The sequence below is a fragment of the Alnus glutinosa genome, chromosome 2, assembly GCF_958979055.1.
Source record: "Alnus glutinosa chromosome 2, dhAlnGlut1.1, whole genome shotgun sequence".
Classification (NCBI taxonomy): domain Eukaryota; kingdom Viridiplantae; phylum Streptophyta; class Magnoliopsida; order Fagales; family Betulaceae; genus Alnus; species Alnus glutinosa.
In genome coordinates, this window is record NC_084887.1 from 35,028,927 (window position 1) to 35,042,112 (window position 13,186).

Sequence of the window (13,186 nt, forward strand, 5' to 3'; positions counted from 1 at the left end):
ATTAACTGAAACTGAAACGGAAACGGAAAATCGTTTGAAATGTTTGTTAATTTGAACAGTTCGTTTAATATTAAAGAAATCAAATTCAATCAAAAAGAAACCCAAAAATAAAGAAAAATATATTTTTGCTTTTGAATTTAATTTTTTTAACATTAAAAGGAGGAGACCCCTCTGTAGCATCTCTCTTTTTTCAATTTTTTTAATAAAATAAATTATTATTATTATTATTTTAATTTGATGTGGGAAAAAAAATGCTATGCGCCCTAGTAGCCGTCACGGACGGACGAAAAACACATAGAAGGAGACAATTAAAAATGCTGCAAAAAACTGAAGGTTTCAATTTTAAGATTTAAAAACAGAAAGAGTGAACTGTAAATGTGTGTTCACTCCTGAATTAATTTTATATTTATCAATAAGAAAACAACTAATACAATTTTATTTCAAGGAGAATGTAATTTTGTCAGCAAAGGAACGAGCGGTTCATCACGGTTTGAATATCTTTTTAAATTAATTCGCCTTGGCTCTCACGTAATGACCTAACCAAAACCCCGAAATCAGCGAAAATCGTGAATCGACGGTCCAAACATCCCCAAATACCTTTAAACCCAGATCCAACGGCCAATGTAAGCCCTCCCCGGAAATGAAAGCCGAGACTGAAAAAAGGGTTTTCTCGGTTTATATATATAATGGTCCCCAAACCCTACCATTTCTTCCTTCGAGAGCGAGTATCGATTCCATTTTTTCGCTGAGTTTCGTTTTTGTGTCTTTCGGATCTCCATTTTCGCACAACCATGGGCAAGGGTCCTGGCCTCTACTCTGACATCGGCAAGAAAGCCAGAGGTATTTCACTGTGAATCATTTGTGTGTATATGTAATGTTAGGGTTTTGTGGTTTAATTTGAGGTTTTAAATTTTGTTTTGGTTATATTTTGTTTGGGTTTAGATCTTCTGTACAAGGATTACCAGAGCGACCACAAGTTCACCATCACTACCTATTCTTCCACTGGAGTTGTAAGTTGTTCTGTTTTCTCTAAGAAGATATGTGATTATCATGTTAGGGGTTTAGGGTTTTGCATATTTATATATTTGTTGATGTTTCTGTAATTATACAACCTTTTGTATTGGTGAGTGTGTGATCAGGCATGTAATTATAGATTTGACATCAATGCGTCATTTGAATTACTAAATGGCTTGGTGCAAAGAGATATGCTCTTTATTATTGTGTTAGTGCTGGATTCTGTTATTTAATCTTTTTGTGGGTTTTCGGGTTGGATAGCAGGTCAGTCTAGGTTTGTTTATGTGGACCATGTTCTGATGGTCTGAAAGTCATTATGGCGGCACATTGAATTTATTTTTGTATCTATAAAATTTCCTTACCTTTTGGCTTTATGTCTTTTTGACATGCCACTGAAACATGATCAGCGACTTAGCATTTATGATTGTTTTACTATGTTCAGATTTTTTTTTATTTTTTTTTTTCAAAATTTTATTCACACTGAGAGACATGTAATATGTTAGGATGAGTTGAGGAGCAGTTTATTTTTCCCACATTAATAGGCATCCATCGTGGCTATGTGGCTTTGATCATCCTAACCTGGGTTATCATTATTATGTATAATGTCTTTTTAAGCAGTTTGTGTCAGGATTATAATCGTGTATTAATGTTTCCCTGTCTTTATTACTTCAGGCTATCACTTCATCAGGAACAAAGAAAGGAGAGCTGTTTTTGGCTGATGTTAACACCCAACTGAAGAACAAAAACATAACAACCGACATCAAAGTGGACACAAGCTCCAATGTGAGCTCTAGTTTCCTATTCAGTTACATTTTCCTTTCTATTTCCCTTCTTTCATGCTTACATTGTCCCTACCTTGTGATTGCATCTGTATTGACGGCAGAAACCAAATGCTGAATCAGTATCTTTTTATTGGTGACCTTGTTTTTTTGGTTATATGTTTGTCCTCCTTGTGTGCCGATAGTATGTATTGTTATCGTACTCTATCTCTTTGGCAGTTGAACTAAAAGATAGTTGAATTGAAGCTACTGATTTTAAATCATGTTGGCTATGGCCCTGCATAGAAATGTGTTTAGTTCTAACTTCAATCTATGGAGAACTGAAAGATGCCCAAACAATCCTCCTCATAAACTTGTTCCTTGTATGCTGTTATCTTTGGAGTCATAGTGGTTGAAATGATTATTGTGGTTGATCAGCTTAAGAACTGAAATTGTTTGTTTTATCAAGACATAATACATATATACACAGACAGACACACATATATACAAGAAATGGTAATGTTTTTAACCTTAAATCTTTTAAGCATGCATGTTCGATAGGGATTGAGTTAATAGTCTTTCTAAATCCTTTTATTGTGTTACTGACATACTTGTATTGTTATCAGCTCTTCACAACTATCACGGTTGATCAACCTGCCCCTGGTCTGAAGGCAATATTTAGCTTCAGGGTTCCTGATCAAAGGTCTGGCAAGGTAAGCTTTTTAATATCCAGTTTTTGTGTGATGAAACTTTATCTTATTGTTACCAGGAAAAAGGGGATTCTGCATCTAATTGTTTCTGAATTATCAAATCGTAATTTTTCTTATGAGTTGGAGAACATTTAACATGCTCTAACACAGATACAAGCAGTAAAATTGTTGTTTGATTCTATTTTTTTTTTTAATTGTAAAACAGGTGGAACTCCAGTATTTGCATGACTATGCGGGGATAAGCACTAGCGTTGGGCTGACTGCAAACCCTGTTGTTAACTTCTCAGGTGTTATAGGAACTAATATTGTTGCACTTGGTACGGATCTCTCATTTGACTCCAAGACTGGTAATTTCACAAAGTGCAATGCTGGATTGAGCTTCTCCAATGCGGACTTAATTGCATCGTTGACCCTGTGAGTGATTCTTTTTGTGAGTAGTGTGCAGAAAAGAAAAAGAAAAAAAGAATTATTTTCCCCTTTTTGAATTTATTTTTTATATATGTTTACATCATCATAACCACACCATCATGGGCATAATCATTATGATTAGTAGTAACAGCTCTGTGATTACTTTTTAATGGTATAGATCTTACACGTTTGTAGATTTTTTATTTATTGGGCTTTGGGGAAGGGTGGTTCTTTTCAATTCTTCCAGTGTACTTTGTTGTCCTTGAGCTGTCACAGTTATGTGAACAAGAGCTAAGATAGCATTTCTTGAGTGCAACTTCTGTCAGGTTGGGGCAAAAAACCCTTGTTTTTTGCCCTCCAATGACAGATTAACACATTAGCCTAGAACAAAAAATGCATATGTTGTAAAAACACTGGATCTAAATTTCCTTCTTTAACACTTTTAGTCTGAAAAAAAATAACAGAAAAAAAAAAACCCTCCTACCACCAACCTTCGACGCCGCCGTTTCCGCCGCTCCTCCCACCGACTAGATTCGGCCAACAGCACTACACAACCTCCGATCGACAGCCGACCAACCCAACAGAACTGCCAAACACTAGATCCCAATAACCACACCACAGATCGCCCAAAAATCAGCCGGAAACGCTCCTGTCAACCACAGATCGCCGGAGAGCACGATGAATAGCCCACACGGGCGGTTTGAGTTATCCATCTGCAAGTATTTGTGCAACAAGTTTCCGGGTTCTAAACAAAGTTATCCATTTGCTTTGCGATTTGTAAATTTTGTTTCTTTTTTCAAACAAATCGCCACCAATTAGAAGCAATTTCGACAAAACCCAGAAAAGTTTCCACAACTAAAAGTTTACCAGAATAATCTGAAAGGTTTTTTTTTTTTTTTTTTTCGTTTGATTTCTCTGTTTTGCAGTAATCATGTACCTTCATCTCCGTTTTGGTTCTAGTGTTTCTGGGTTGCTCGTCTTTAATTTTTTTTTTTTTTTTTCTTCGGCGACGTTTGAAGTTGATGAAGCCGGCAAGATCTAGAAATTTCCCGGCGGTTGTTGTGGTCTTTTCGGGTAGGTGTCCGGCGTCGAGCAGAGGCGGCGGCAACATCTGTGTGGGCAATGCCTGCGATAGGTTTTTATTTTTTTTAAGATTAAAGAGTGAAAGGAGGGTTTACATCCAGTGTTTTTGTTAGATAATGCTAACATGTACTTTTTTTGTTTGATGCTTACATGGCAATCACTCATTGGAGGGCGAAAACCTCTTGGTTTTTGCCACTGCCTGATTGAAGTTATCCCCTTCTTGAAATAGTTAAACCTTATGATAGTCACTGGCCAAAAAAGAAAAAGGAAAAAATCCTTTATGATAGCCCTTTACATATTGACTAAATCAATTGTATGTAAACTGACTGTTCTATCTTATTCTGTCTGGTATTATGAAGCCATTCTTGTTGGTGCGTTTTACGATGAACATATTTTGATGATACAGGAATGACAAAGGTGATACCCTGAATGCGTCCTATTACCATACAGTGAACCCCTTCACCAACACAGCTGTTGGTGCTGAGGTAACCCATAGCTTTGCAACCAATGAGAATACCATCACTGTTGGCACCCAGCACGCATTAGACCCATTGACCACAGTGAAGGGACGTGTGAACAACCTTGGCAAGGCCAGTGCTCTCATCCAGCATGAGTGGCGTCCTAAGTCGCTTTTCACCATTTCTGGAGAGGTAGACACCAGGGCAATTGAGAAGAGCGCCAAGGTTGGACTAGCTTTGGCTCTCAAGCCATGAGTAATGAGTATCCTGCCCTTTATGGTGGGGAGCATTAAGGCAGGTATTAGGAGTTTACTTTAGTTATCTCCTTTTGAACAAGAGTGCATATGGCTGTCTTCTCTATTTTGGTGGTTTTGAACTGTAAAATAAATATTAGATGGTGTCACAAACCAATTTTACAACTCCGTTGAGTTCACAATCTCATCAGTCCCAAGGTTAACTGGAGGGATGAATGGCTGTTTTCGAAGAGGTTGACTTCTGACACGCTTTGTTCCAATTCGTTAATGGTTGTTTTTCAGCAGTTTCTTTTTTCCTTTATGATCTTTCTACCTGGCATTGCACGTCTTGGTGTAGAAGTTTGTTTTGATATTCATGGGGCATGTCTTCTTTCATGCACTAGCATTCTGGTTTCTTTCTTTATATATGGCTTTGGGAGAGAACCGGTCCAATGTGGTTTTTAGAGGAGACGCAAATCATCCATTACCTGCTGGAATTTTGAAAATTACATTATTGGGTTTTCAAGGTACCCTGCGGGAGTTTAATTCAGAACACCCTAATTGCGATCTCTCTTGCGCCCTAATTTAGATGGCCAATAAGAGAGGGTAATGTGCCACTAAGAGATTCTCTTAAAACCTGAATCCTCCGGTTTCGGAGTATGTTCATTACCAACAAAAAAGAATTAGTTGGAAATGGATCATATAATGACCCGGTCTAATGTATTTTGAATAGAAATTCAAGGAAAGAGCCGTCTTGAGAGACGCTTGTTAAAACAGAACACTAGAGAGCTTGCATATTGCAACGGCAACAAGCTCACTTGGATGTTGCCGACTTGGATAAACAGCACTGTAGAAACCAGATCTGGATCCATTGAAGAGGAGTCCCACATAAGGGGTGCCCGGCAACTGAAGCTCAAAGAACTTCAGTTTATTGTCTCCAGTGCAAAAATAAGGGGCACACGTAACAGGAGAGATAGAAGCGAATAGAAAAAATCAACAAAATCAATTGTTTGCAGCTCCGGTGACGAGTAGGAGCTGAGGGGAGGCACATGAAGGAAAAAAGAAGGAATAACAAAGAAAACAGTTTGCAGAACAATAAAGGGGAAAAGGGAGAGGGGAACCCCCTCCTTCCTCCCCAGGCACTTACGACAGAGGCGGTTGCTTCTCTAGCGGGAAGAGGGTTTTTTTTTTTTTTTTTTTTCACGAGGAAAACACGAGTACTTCTCACACTTGAGTATAGGGAGAAGCGGAAAAGGACAATATTCACAGCCTTGCCGGGCAGCTTCTTATTTGAGAAGTAACGCAGCCTTTGATTGATTTCGCAGTGCTGCTGAGGAGTCCTCTAGTATGTGTGTGTCTGAAATAATGAACAGACTTCAGTGGCTCCCCCTCTTACTATTTTCCAAGAAGCAAGATGTTCGCAGCTTTTTAAGATTGCTCACCATGTAATTTCTTAGTAGTAAATAAGAATTTAACATTGTAGAACTTTAATTTACAAGCAAATTTCAGAGTATGTGCATTACCAACAAAAAAGAAAAATTCTGAATCATGCTTTACACACAAAACAAACCATGGATGAGAAGTCCTGAACAGAGCACACTTGCGGACAACACTCCTGGACAGAAACTTCATAATTCCTAGTGAGAGGTTGATGCCTGAAGCAGCCCATCTCGAATCTGGGTAGCAATGTCACGCACAGCACCTGGTCCATGTGGAATGAACACTGATGAGGATTTGGAGGAAGCACCAATTTCCTTCATGGTGTCAAAGTACTGCGTGATAAGGACCATATCCAGCACATCTTTAGCAGTGGTTCCTGGCACATTGACTGAGAAGCCAAGCACACTGTCTCTCAGACCATCAACAATTGCCTGGCGCTGCCGGGCGATTCCAACTCCTGAGAGATATTTGGATTCGGCCTCACCCTCTGCTCGCTTAATCTGTATAATTTTCTCTGCTTCTGCTTTCTCATTAGTTGCTAACCTCATTCTTGCAGCTGCAAACAGAAAAACTCATGATGATTTTGATTTTGTTCAATGGGTTTCTATACTATGATTACTTGGCCTAAAACAAATACGCTGCTGAAGCATATGAATATGAGATTATATATACAAACCAATTCAAGTTAATCGATATTTATGCAATTCAGATAATTCAACTATTAGATCTGATAGGGGAAGTGTTGTGAACAATAGGAGCTGTGGGAGAGGGAGCTTGTTACATGTTGGTTGTTTATCTAAAGTTGCAGCCACAAGTTCAAAGATGCATTTTGAGAACACATATATGATTGAAAATGGCCAAGATAACAGATATATCACCGGCATTAATTTCATTCATCGATCGCTTCACGTGCTCATCTGGTTCTATATCAACAATGAGTGTCTGGACAATCTCATACCCATAAGCAGACATAGCCTATAAATCATTTCAAAGCAGTCTGTTAATCAAGTTGACACATGGAATTCAAGAAATAATGTGACTGCTTAATGACTGAATGCTGACCTTTTCAAGCTCATCCTCAACAGCTCTTGCAATCTCATTCTTTTGCTCAAAGACATTATCCAACTCTAGCTTTGGAACACTTGCTCTGATTACTGAGCATTAAGAAAAAAGAAGTTGAAGTTCATTGAGTATTTTATGCAGTGGTAGACAGCAAAACATGTTAGGATTATAAGAGTTGTTTGGGTGACTTTGGGATCATACCATCAAACACATAGGCTTGGATTTGGGTTCTAGGATTGCTGAGTTTGTAGAAAGCATCACCCGCCTTATTAGCCAGAACACGGTATTGAACCGATGCAACGACATTAACAAAGACATTGTCCTGAACAACAAATGTTGAAAAGTCAATTGATCATATGTTTTATACACTTAAAAGTAAACATTAATTCTCAGTTTTGATTTAAGATATTGTTTATGGAGACTATATCCAGTGAAGCAATTGGTACTGATATGCGCGTTCATTCTTTTACTTCAATATGCCTTTCCTTCAAGAAATTCCATCTCTTTCACTATTGACTTGATTGGAGACTGATTTATGTTTTTTTTCAAAAATCTGTGATGTCTACATCATTCAATGAGCATAATAAGCCGTAAACTTATGGTGGAGCAAAAACATCTACCATGATTTCAAGGTCAGTGATATTTGAGTTTTCAGCAGATTGTATTCGAGTGGTCAAAAATTGATGTTTCTTGCAAGGCCTTCTTGGTTAGACCAAGAAATGTCTCTAAAATTCCTTAAACTGCCTAACTAGTTAGAAAGATATCAAGGTGTTAGGGTGGTAAATTTTTAGCTTCCTCTACTCCACAAATTTTCAATTATCTGCCTAACAATAGCAAAGTGTTTCAATCTTAGGCACAAAAACTATCGGATAAGACTTCATTGCAGTAAAGTAGAAAACAGCCTTTGTGACAGTGCAAATCACAAAGGCAAATTCAGATGATAACTGGACTTCAAGTTTGTCTCTCTTTTTCCCATTATGACACAAGAGTATCTCATTATCACTACTGGAAAAACAGGACATAAGCAAGATTTATTCTGTCCTGAGAGGAAGGAAATTACTGTGAAAAAAAAAAAAAAAAAAAGGGATTATGCAAGCAATACAGACCTTTGTCTTTGTCTCACAGCGCACATCCAACTGCTGCAACCGAAGAGTGACATGGCCAGCAAGCTGACTTCCAAGAAACCAAGGTACACAATGGCATCCAGGCTCGAGTACATCACTGTACTTCCCAAATTTCTCCTTGACAGCAACTGTGGATTGGCTGACTTGTACACAGCAAAATAGGTTACCCATATCTAACTTCTGATATTCCTCACTGGAAAGAGGCAGAAAAGAGCAAAAAGTTCCTGTATTACTCACTAATAAGGGATAAGGAACTTAATACATATATCTGAACTATACAAAATCTTGCACGGTTCACTGCAACCTTAGTTGTGATATTTGAGGGCGGTCGAATACAGGACCTATTTGATTAGCGCTTATTTGATTAGCGCTGATATGACACATTAACGGATTCTCTTAACTTTTCTAACGAAATGGGTTTATTTGTTTTTTTACTTACCCTAGGGAATGAACCATTCAAGATTTTGTATTGTTGATTTAATACCCACTTATGTATTGTTGCATATGTAATTTAAGAACTACTCCAAGCTAAATTATTGCTTAACATGTTAAAGTGCCTTCCATACACATATTCTGGAAAAATTGAAGAACACAGTTATGTTATAAAATACTGATTAGGCCATTAAAGGCAACGAAGCCAACTGCCTGATAAGAACAATAATACTGAAGCTGCTTTTCTGCAACACCCACACGAACGCACACAGACAAAGGCAGAGAGACATACCAAGAAGGTGCCCTTGCCCCTTGCACCGAGATGAAGTTGGTGGGAATACAAGGTTGAGTATATCTTATTTATAGGAAGAATTCACTTAAACCTCTCTTTTTTTTTATACCCTCCTCTTAAGTTTAAAAATTCTCAGTTTATGAGTCGAATTTTTAATTTTTTAGAATCTCGCCCCTCCCTTTGGATTTGAGGTTAAATCAAACAATCGAAGGATAAAATAACTGTTATTCCCTTATAAACTTTGTAAAATTACAAAATTATAGTTAAATTACAATTATTATTTTTTTTAAAAAAAAAAAATGGGAGTATTTTGAAAATTTCTCATCAATTTATTAGGATTTAATGAAAAAATTTTAATAGAGGGGTAAGATTACAAATTTTTTAAAATTCAATACACTAAACGAGAATATTGAACTTTGAAAGGAAATTGCAACAATAATAAAAGTGAAATTTCTTCTTATTTATAAAAAGTCAAGAAGGTTGCCGTTTGGATTGAGTACTTGGACATGCTCAACGCGTGAAATAATAACAAAAGCCTGTCACCTTCGGCACATTCGCAGAATTGTTACTAGCAATTCTTGTCGGTTTCTGTTACAGTTTGTTCCTCAAATTCAAAATTTACAGTCAACTGAAAGTGGCCTGAAATTTCTCATCTGTATTAAGAATATTCCTTCCATAGAAATCATTATCAATCTACCACCAAAGGCGAAGAGTCTAAGAAACTTCAACCATCATTTCCAACGATTGATTATGTTCTTTAGGATAAAATCTTCCTCACGTAACAATAAAATAAATAAATAAAAATAGAGATTTAGTCCCTAGGTTTTATGGGATTTCAATTTACTTTTTATGTCCCGTTTGTTTCGGCGTAAAATAATTTATGGAAAATGGTTTCGGTATTTTTCTGTGTTTGATAGGGGCGAAAATAATGGTCAACCGGAAAATGATTTCCGTTTGACTAAAATGCTTAATAAATTTCAGAAAATGATTTACGCTTTTTAAAAGCGTAAATCATTTTCCGTAAATGGTAGATGCAGTCGATTCTTTTTTAAACAATGTAGTCGACCTTTACGTTTAAGCAGTTGACTATTGCCGAATTTCGACAAGTCAGATTTCGACTCCGGTCAGTGCCGAAATTCGACAAATTAAGCCGGAATCCGACCACGTCTGGCAGATGTCGCCGGGTTCCGGCCAGACTGGCCGGAGCAGCCAGATCTCCAGCTATCTCGCCGGATCCAGCAAGAACGGCCGAACCCCCGGCATCTGGCCGAATCTGGCTGTTCTGGCCGAATCTCTGGCTAGCTGGCCGGAAATTGGCCAGGACGGCCGATTTCCGGTCTACTGGCCGTTTTGTGCCGGGTTCCAGCAAAAATGGCCGGATTCCGGCAACTTTTGCCAGAATTTGTATATGCCAAATTTTTTTAAAAAAAATTTATATTATTTTATATTAATATTTTTTATTTTGTGAATAAAATTTAATTTTTTTAAATTAATATGATTAAATTAAAATATAAAAAATATTTGTAATTTTTCGTACGCGCCAAACACCGAAAAATGATTTCGACGGAAAATATTTTTCTTAAAAATGACTTCCCTGAAACTATTTTACGACAGAAACCATTTTACACTGAAAAAAATGGAGCATTAGGTTTTCAATTTTGACAATTAAATCTTTAAATTTTTATCTAGTTTTAATTAAGTTTCTATGTGAACCTATTGTCCAATTAATTAACAAGAAATGCTTGGTTGTACACTCTCATCCCACTCATATTTTACTCTTATCTACGTGGACCAATAATATGAGAGATAGTAGAGATAGTGTAATGGGACCCTGATTTTTTTAAGAGAAATGATTAAAACACTCACACTACACAACAATGACACAACACCAAAGCACAATGGAGTGCGGCTCACAAATGGATCCCACTCCATTGTACCTTCGTGTTGTGCCATTATTGTGTAGTGTGAGTGTAAGGATCACTTCCCTTTTTTTAACAACATTATTGGTCCACGTAGATAAAGGTGAGATATGAGTAAGATGAGAGTGTACAACCAATCATTTCTCTTTATTAACAGTCATATCGAACCAATCAATTAATGATACTCGTTTGAGATGTCATGTACCAAGTTACTTGTCACGTTGCTTTTTTCTAAAAGAAATTTAATTTATAGTATATTTGTAATTTAAAGTAAATACTTCATGTGGCACGTATTGTTAATACATTATGTGTCAAACTAGAACCATGTGACACTAATTAATTAGTCTAACCTGCATATCGTTAGTTAATTTAGACAAAAATTTATAAAGAAGTTTATTTGAAATTAAAAGAAAACCTAAGGACTTAATTGTGTTGAAATTAAAAATATAAGGACTAAATTGAAATTTCATGAAAACATAGGGGACCAAATTTTTTTTTTTTTTTTTTTCCAAAAAAAAAAAACAAATTCTGTCTGAACACGTCTCATGATAGGATAAGCATCATTGTAACATTAGCCGCCAATTGACGTTGAGTTTCTGTCTTATAATAAAGATGGTTGTTATGGCCTTGACTTTTTCTATGGCCTTTATTTTCTCCCCCGGTCTTATCAATATGAGTAATGGTAGAAGAGAATACTATTTTTTTAGTCTTACATTTGTTTAATAATGTTGAGGTGGTACTCGAAATTAAATATTGGATTTTTTTTTTCTTTATCTAATAAGGATTAATCAAATGTTTAATTTGAAGTAACACATCAGCCTTATTAGATAAATGTTAAATATAATTATAGTATCTAACATTTATTTATTAATATTGCTAAAATAATGTTAAAATTCACATCTTTATCTCATAACTATTCCACAATATTGAAACACATCATTCCCCAATAATCCAGATAAGAAGTTTGAAATTCAAAAGAATGATGAGATAGAAGCTACGGTTGAGGAAGATCCTATGCAATATGTCAGTTTCAATCAATCGTTTGATTTTTTTTTTAATAAGGATTGATCCAAAGATTAATTGAGACTATTACATCAACATTATATGATAAATTGATAATTATGAAATAAAAGTGTGGTTATATTATAGAGATAGAGATAGGATACGTTATTACGTTTACAAAATTTGTAAACCTAGGGAAGATATGATGCATGATGTTAATTAAAAATCAACAATTGAATCTGTTTTCCTACATGTGAATCCTATATATTCAATGATTGATTTTACAAAAAAATTGTTAGATAGTACGAAAATTGTAAACATATCATATCTCTATATTATATCATGTTGTGATTTGTGAATACGAGGGTTTTTCTAATTTATTTTTTCGTTTCTTCGCTTACTCGGTCCAAGTCGTATGATTTTAAAATTATGAACCAAGAAAAATCAATTAAATTTTGGCAAATGGCAAATAGTCAAACAGTTAATGGCCTTGTCAATTAAAAATTGGATTACGAGCTTTACGTACAGCTGGAAAAGGAGTGCTTTGGAAGCTTATCCTATCTAATTAATTAATAAGAAGAAACGGGGGGCTCGATAGGCGACACTCGACAGGTAGTTTGCTTCCAAGCCGGCCGGCCGCGAAGAATTAAGAGATTTTTGCTGCTGCTGACTTGGATCTTCTCGGGTGTTTTTTCTTTGTTTATCTGGGCCTTTAGGTCGGTGAGAACAAGGGCTGTCCTCAAGAAAGAGGCCAAACCCCTTGAAATCTTGTAATATTTTGAAACAGAAAAGGTCGAATTTGTTTGTCATGAAAAATAATTTAAAATTAAAAAAATGAAAACCAACTCTTTGGATTTCTTAAAGAGTATACATTGCTTCCCCTGGAAGCTAAAATTTGTAATTTTTCAAGGCAATAGCAATTGAAATTTGAAGGGTTGTGCCAAAAGTCTCAAAGTTAGCCTATCGAACATCTTAGCAAATTGGTTTCAGGTCCACACACTGTCCATTGTCTGAGACCGAAATTGACTGCTTAGATGGGTTATGCCACTTACCAGTTTTGTTGGATATTAACCTCTTAAGTCTCTTTCAAAGATTTTCAAAGAAGATGTATGTCTAAAAGATGTAAGATATAAATCTTGTTCTTTGTTCATTTTTTAAGGTCAGAAAATATATATATTTTTTATTTTAAAAAAAAAAATTGAAAAAATGATGGCAAGGCGAAGAATAACGGTCATAATATAAGAATGGTAA

At 36.0% G+C, this 13,186-nt stretch overlaps 2 protein-coding genes across 2 annotated transcripts; one reads left to right on the forward strand and one right to left on the reverse strand.

Moving 5' to 3' along the window:
• The first annotated feature begins 679 nt into the window (after positions 1 to 679).
• Positions 680 to 4,969, forward strand: LOC133859737 (mitochondrial outer membrane protein porin of 36 kDa-like). The gene is made up of 6 exons (XM_062295252.1): positions 680 to 840; positions 943 to 1,010; positions 1,687 to 1,797; positions 2,399 to 2,485; positions 2,688 to 2,896; positions 4,380 to 4,969. The coding sequence occupies exons 1-6, from the start codon at positions 792 to 794 to the stop codon at positions 4,684 to 4,686; spliced, it is 831 nt and encodes a 276-aa protein (XP_062151236.1). The 5' UTR covers positions 680 to 791; the 3' UTR covers positions 4,687 to 4,969.
• Positions 4,970 to 6,087: 1,118 nt separating this feature from the next.
• On the reverse strand, positions 6,088 to 9,154 carry LOC133859736 (hypersensitive-induced reaction 1 protein-like). Its single transcript, XM_062295251.1, has 6 exons — positions 9,015 to 9,154; positions 8,273 to 8,483; positions 7,368 to 7,488; positions 7,167 to 7,258; positions 6,983 to 7,079; positions 6,088 to 6,660 (listed from the first exon to the last, which is right to left on the reverse strand). The coding sequence occupies exons 2-6, from the start codon at positions 8,459 to 8,461 to the stop codon at positions 6,302 to 6,304; spliced, it is 858 nt and encodes a 285-aa protein (XP_062151235.1). The 5' UTR covers positions 8,462 to 8,483; positions 9,015 to 9,154; the 3' UTR covers positions 6,088 to 6,301.
• Positions 9,155 to 13,186: the final 4,032 nt, after the last annotated feature.

Excerpts from the sequence above, each read along its gene's own strand:
- LOC133859737 (XM_062295252.1), top strand. The coding sequence starts at position 792 with ATGGGCAAGGGTCCTGGCCTCTACTCTGACATCGGCAAGAAAGCCAGA. Across the intron at positions 841-942 it reads CATCGGCAAGAAAGCCAGAG|ATCTTCTGTACAAGGATTAC; the intron begins GTATTTCACTGT and ends GTTTGGGTTTAG. Across the intron at positions 1,798-2,398 it reads AAGTGGACACAAGCTCCAAT|CTCTTCACAACTATCACGGT; the intron begins GTGAGCTCTAGT and ends TATTGTTATCAG.
- LOC133859736 (XM_062295251.1), bottom strand. The coding sequence starts at position 8,461 with ATGGGTAACCTATTTTGCTGTGTACAAGTCAGCCAATCCACAGTTGCT. Across the intron at positions 7,259-7,367 it reads CCAAGCCTATGTGTTTGATG|TAATCAGAGCAAGTGTTCCA; the intron begins GTATGATCCCAA and ends CTTAATGCTCAG. Across the intron at positions 6,661-6,982 it reads GATGAATGAAATTAATGCCG|CTGCAAGAATGAGGTTAGCA; the intron begins GTGATATATCTG and ends TTCTGTTTGCAG.